This window comes from Macrotis lagotis, chromosome 2, assembly GCF_037893015.1.
Source record: "Macrotis lagotis isolate mMagLag1 chromosome 2, bilby.v1.9.chrom.fasta, whole genome shotgun sequence".
In the NCBI taxonomy this organism is placed as follows: Eukaryota; Metazoa; Chordata; class Mammalia; order Peramelemorphia; family Peramelidae; genus Macrotis; species Macrotis lagotis.
This window is the reverse complement of record NC_133659.1, coordinates 237555424-237561684: the sequence shown is the minus strand read 5'-3', so window position 1 is coordinate 237561684 and position 6261 is coordinate 237555424. Positions and strand designations below refer to the sequence as shown.

At 36.8% G+C, this 6261-nt stretch overlaps 1 protein-coding gene across 1 annotated transcript; it reads right to left on the bottom strand.

Moving 5' to 3' along the window:
* Positions 1–4591: 4591 nt before the first annotated feature.
* Positions 4592–5548, bottom strand: LOC141512120 (olfactory receptor 2T29-like). The gene has a single exon (XM_074220992.1). It carries the CDS (start codon positions 5546–5548, stop codon positions 4592–4594), a length of 957 nt encoding a protein of 318 aa, XP_074077093.1.
* Between the last annotated feature and the right edge of the window lie 713 nt (positions 5549–6261).

Genomic DNA, 6261 nt, shown 5'->3' with positions numbered 1-6261 from the left:
AAAAAAGTAGCAGATAAAAAGAAAAAAAGAAAATGAAAAAGGACAGAGTAAAGAAGTATGCTGTGATCTGTATTTGGAATCAATCAATTCAACTGGATGTGAAAAGCATTTTCCTTTTTAAGGTTTGGCATTTGTCCTGGATCATTGTGTTGCTGAAAAGAGATGGTCAATTCATAGTAGATCACTTATTATATTGCTTATATTATGCACAATGTTTTCCTGTTCATTTCACTTTGCATCAGTTCAGTTCACTTTGCAGCTGTCTGTTCATCATTTCTTATTACACAATAGCATTCCATTGCATTCACATATTACAGTTTGTTCATCCATTTCTAAAATCATAAGTATTCCCTCAATTTCCAATATTTTGCCACCACAAAAAGAACTATATATATTTTGCTATAAATATTTTGCACATATAGGTCCTTTTCCCATTTTTATGAACTCTTTGGGATACAGATGTAGTAGTTGGTATTGCTAGGTCAAAGGGTATGTAGAGTTTGGATATCCTTTTGGCATAGTTCCAAATTGCTTTCCAGTCGGGCTGGATCAGTTCCTAAACCAAAAAGTACATTTGTAGGGGCAGCTAGGTGGCACAATGGCTAGAGCACCAGCCCTGGAATCAGGAGGACCTGAGTTCAAATCTCAACCTCAGACACTTAATAATTGTCTATCTGTGTGACCTTGAGCAAGTCACTTAGCCCCATTGCCTTAAATTTAAAAAAATACATTGGTGTCCCAATTCTCCAATTTTTATCACTTTCCTTTTTCTGTCATATCATATCTGTCAATCTAATAGGTATGAAGTGGTACCTCAGAATTGTTTTATTTAGGGCAGCTAGGTGATGCAGTGGATAGAGCACTGGCCCTGGAGTCAGGAGTACCTGACTTCAAATCTGGCCTTGGGCAAGCCATTTTACTCCATTACCTTGCAAAAAAAAAAAAAAAAAAAAAAAACAGAATTGTTTTATTTGCATTTCTCTAATCAAAAGTGATTTATAGCACTTCTTCATATGTCTTTAAATAGCTTTGATTTCTTCATCTGAAAACTGTCTCATATCCTTTAACCTTATTTATTGGGGAATGCCCCATTTTTTATAAATTTGACTCAGTTCTCTAGATATTTGAGAAATGAGGCCTTTATCAGACACTTCCTATAAAGATTGTTTCCCAGCTTTCTGTTGGTTACATTGGTTTTGTTTATGCAAAAGCTTTTTAATTTAATATATTCAAAATTATCAATTTTATATTTTTTAATGCTATATCATGAACATGTAACTCACTTAACTTCTTTAAAAATTTGTATGCTATACCACTTGGTGCATATGTGTTTAGTATTGATATTACTTTGTTTTCTATCAAACTTTTTATCAAGATGTTTCTCTTTTGTTTTTGCTTTGTCTGAGATAAGGATCGCTACTCTTGTTTTGTTCTTTTTTAACTCTGGTCAAAGCATAATAGATTCTATTCTAGCCCTTTACTCTGTGTGTATCTCTCTGATTTAAGCATGTTTCTTATAAAGAGCACATTGAAAGATTATATTGTTTGATCCGCTTTGCTATGTATTCTTTTTTATGGGAGATTTCAATTCATTCACATTGACAGTTATGATTGCTAATTCTGTATTACCCTCCATCCTATTTTTATCTCCTGTTTGTCCTCTCTCTATATATATTCACCTTTCCCTCCTTGACAGTGTTTTACTTCTATTTACTGCCTCCCCCAGGCTGCCCTCTCTTCTTTTAGTTCCTCCTGCCTCCCACCTTCACTTATTCCACTCCCTCCTACTTTCCTTTCCAGCATGATAGAACTCTATATTCAAATGATTGTGTTTATTATTCCCTCTTTGAGCAAATAGTTGAGAGTAAGGAGCAGCTAGGTGGGGTAGTGGATAGAGCACCAGCCCTAGAGTCAGGAAGACCTGAGATCAAATCTTGACTCAGACACTTAATACTCACTTAGCTATTGTGACCTTGGGCAAGTTACTTAACCCCACTGCCTTGTGAAAACCAAAAAATAAAATAAAATAATGGGAATAAGATTCAAGATTCATTCATCACCCACTGTCTCAAATTCCCTTCAACTGTAATAGAACTTCAGTGCCTTTTAAAGTATTTAATTTACCTCTTTCTACCTCTCCCTTCTGCTGTACCCAGTATATTCCTCTTTCTCATCCTTCAATTATTTTTTGTCATTCTCTCAAATTCACCTTATGCCCACAACCTCTGTCTATGTATATATTCTTTTTGGCCCTACTATTAGAGGTACAATTTTCAAGACTTACATGAATTATTTTCCCATGCAGCGATGTAGATGTTCAGCTCCCCTGAATTCCCCATTTTCTTTTCCCTTTGGGCTTCTCTTTGGTTTCAATATAGAGGAATCCATTTTTTTTGTACAGTTCTGGTCTTCTTATGAAAGCATACTTTTTTTTGTGTCACTGTTCCATGACCTCTGATCCTTTAAGGTTGCAGCTGCCAAGTCCTATAAAATCTAGATTGTGGCTCCTCAATATTTAAATTGACCACTTGCTGTATTTTTTTTCTTGACATGATAGTCCAAAAATCTGACTATCATGTTCCTTGAGGTTTTTATTTGGGGATTTCTTTCCTGTGGTGGAGTCTCTCAATGTCTATTTTTCCCTGTGGTTCCAGGATAACAGGGTAGTTTTCCTTGATAATTTCTTAAAGAGGCTGTCCAGGTCCTCCTCTTGATTTTAGAATTCAGGTGGTCCAATGATTCCGACATTATCTCTCCTGGATCTATTTTCTAAATTAGTTGTTTTTCCAGTGATGCATTTCATATTTTCTTCTAAATCATGCATTTGATTTTGTTTGATTGATTCTTGATATATCATAGAGTCAGTAGTTTCCATTTGCCCAATTCTAACTTTTAGAGTTTTTATCAATTAGGTTTTGTACTTTCTTTTTCATTTGGGCAATTGTACTCTTTAAGGAGTTGTTTTCTTTTATATGTTTTTGTGTCTCCTTTTCTAATTGACCAATTCTACTTTTTAAAGTAGTCTTCATTTTCCAAGCTAATTAATTTTTTTCATAATTCTCTCATATCTCTCATTTTTTTTACCAATTTTTTCTTCTACCTCTTTTATATGATTTTAAGCTTCTTTTTGAGCTCTTTCATGAGTTCTGGATTTAATGCCAATTACTGAGATTGAAGGGGGGTGGGATTTGCTCATAGGTGTTTTGATACTGTTATCTCTTCTGAGTTTGTATCTTAGTCTTTCCTATCACCAGAATAAATTTCTACGGTCAGATTCTTTTATTGTTTTTTTTATTACTTTTTCTTCTTTCTTTCTTTAAAATTTGAACTCAGCTCTCTGCATAAAAAGGACAATATCTTGGATTTTTTGTGCCAGTGACTGTAGGCCCTGGCTGTTTACCTGGTGCTGCACTGACATTGCCCTGTGGATCACAGGACCCCTTGTGTCTGGTCCTGGGCTTAGGATAAGGTTTGGTAAGCTCTGCTGGATACTGTAGTAGTCTAACAGTAACCTGGTGCTGAGCTGAGATCCTAGTGCTGAGACCAGTGGAGTATTTGGGGGATTTCCCAGGGCTTCACAGAAGCACATGACCATCTGGTCTCTGGTGGCTACCTATTTGTTTGGTACTTTACTGAAGGTATTCAGCTTCCTGTTTGCTTAGGCATTGAGAGGTTTGACTTCTGCCAATTTACCCAGGTTGAGCTGAAGCATATAGAAATCTGACCACTGGAAAATGCCTGTATTCCCTGGGCTGTGCCGATGCACTTGGAAGTTCCCATAGCTGAAATCTTATGGCTTCCCTAGCTATGCTGAGACAAACATGAATCCTGTTGGTATTTGCTATACTGGTGTTCAGAATCTTCCACTTGTTTGCTGAGGTGGGATTTACTGCTGACTTGCTGGGACACTTCCTTTCCTGGTTTGTGAGTGAGGCCTTTTCTTGCTAATTTTGCAAGTTCCTTGGTTTAAAAGATTGTTTCATGCGATCTTTTTGCTGGTTCTGCTGTTCCAGGATTTTTTTGAGTATATTATTTTATGATTTGGAGGTGAATATGGAAGAGTTACAACAACTTATTGCATACTCTGTCATCCTTCCCATTCAATTTTTAGGTATTTAATAACTAATAACTAATTCTTTTTTTAAAAATTTATTTATTTAAGGCAATGGGGTTAAGTGACTTGCCAAAGGTCCACAGTTAGGCAATTATTAAGTGTCTGAGGTCAGATTTGAACTCCTGATTCCTCCTGATTCCTGATTCTCCTGATCCCAGGGCCGAGACTATGCCACCTAGCTGCCCAATAATTAGTTATTTAATGCAAATCTAGGCAGAAAAGCAAACCAAGTCTTAGAGACTTTCAGTCATTTGTTCATGATAACAGCAAGTTATGGATAGAGAATCCAAATCCTTATATTCTGACTTAAATGTCAATGATTTTTATACTAATCCACTAAAACACTGACACAAGAGGTTCCAAAAAGCCTCAAGAAGAGGAACCCATTTACTACAGGCCAACATGACTGAAATGAACCAATAAGAAATAATAGAACAATTAGGGGTTTTTTTAAGTATATAAAGACCACATTCTACTTCAAAAAATAACTAAAACCAATTTTGACCACAACACTTTCTTCAAAGCTGCTGTGACATCTTTATTCCTAAGGCTATAGATGAGAGGGTTCAGAAGAGGTGTGAGTATAGTGTAGAAGACAGACACCATCATATCTTTTTCAGCAGTATGATAAGAAGGAGGGAGCATGTAGTTATAAATAGCAGCTCCATAGAAGAGAATAACAACAGTTATGTGGGAGGAACATGTGAGAAAAGCTTTTCTACGACCAGTAGCTGAATTCATCCTAAACACTGTGAGGAGAATAAAAGAATAAGAGTTTAATATAACTATTACAGGTATGAGGAGCATAAGGACACAGCACAGGTACATAACCGTCTCAAAGAGGGAGGTGTCTGAGCAGGAGAGTTTCAGCAAGGCAAGGACCTCACAGTAGAAGTGCTGGATTTCTCGGGATTTGCAAAATGGGAAGTTCATGGTGATGGGAGTTATCAAGAAACCATCAAGGGAGCCCAAGAACCAACAGACAATTCCAAGAAGGATGCAAACTCTATGGTTCATGAGGATGGGATAGCGGAGAGGGTGACAAATGGCCACATACCTGTCATAGGACATGGCTGCCAAAAGGAAGAACTCTGCTCCCACAAGTGTTACATAGAGAAACATCTGGGTCCCACAGCTTGGGACTGAGATATTATGTATCCCAGTCACTCGATCCAACAGCATCTTGGGCACAGTGACAGTGATATACATCATGTCCATGAGTGAAAGCTGACTGATGAAGAAGTACATGGGAGTATGGAGGTGGGAATCACTTTGAATCAAAAGAATCAAAGTGGCATTCCCAATCAGAGCTATTATGAAAATAATGAATGTCAGTGAATAGAAGAGAGTACTATATTTGCTTTGGCTAAAGAGCCCCAACAGGATGAAATCAGTCCCAAAAGTTTGATTCTCCAACCACATTGTACCCTTCATGTTGTCTCACCTAGCAAAGATCAAAAACAAACAAAAAACAAAGATTTTATATTCTCTCCTTTATAAAAATGATAGGACTTCTGAAGGAAGTGAAGGAAAGATTTACATTATTGAATTGTTCTAATAGGAGCAGAGATGCATTTTTCCTAGTCTAACTTGAACCTAGCATTTTATCTATTTGAGTCATTTTCAAACCCTGGGATTCTTCCAGTTTATTCTCATGTAAAAGAGTGTTCAAGATGAGCTCTGTAGACCTGAGTTAAACATCATAGAAACATTAAAGAAATACCCATTTTTTCTTTTATTTTTAATCGCACAAGCATCTCAAATTCAACATGTCCAAATGGAGCTCATCCTTTTCAAAACTTCCCTATTAGGGTCAAGGACAGATTAATACTCTGTCACTCAGTCTCTCAACCTCTTGACCTAATCTTTTCACTCTCACTTCCCCAAAATTTATAGCACAATGTCAAATCTTGTAGTTTGCTCTTTCAAAACCATCTCTCATATATATATATGATCTCTTCACTCATGGCCCCATTCCAAGTGAAGTCAGTGTTATTTTCTTTTCCAGATATTTACCAGAACTACTGCAATAGCCTCAAGCTGGTCCTCCTGCCATAAATCTCTCCCTACTCTAATCTATCCTCCACTCAACTGTCAAAGTGTTTTTTTCTAATGCTTAAGTCTGACCAAATAGTTCCCTCCTCAGT

Bases quoted from the DNA above. Each gene is read 5' to 3' on its own strand.
- LOC141512120 (XM_074220992.1), bottom strand. From the start codon at position 5,548: ATGAAGGGTACAATGTGGTTGGAGAATCAAACTTTTGGGACTGATTTC.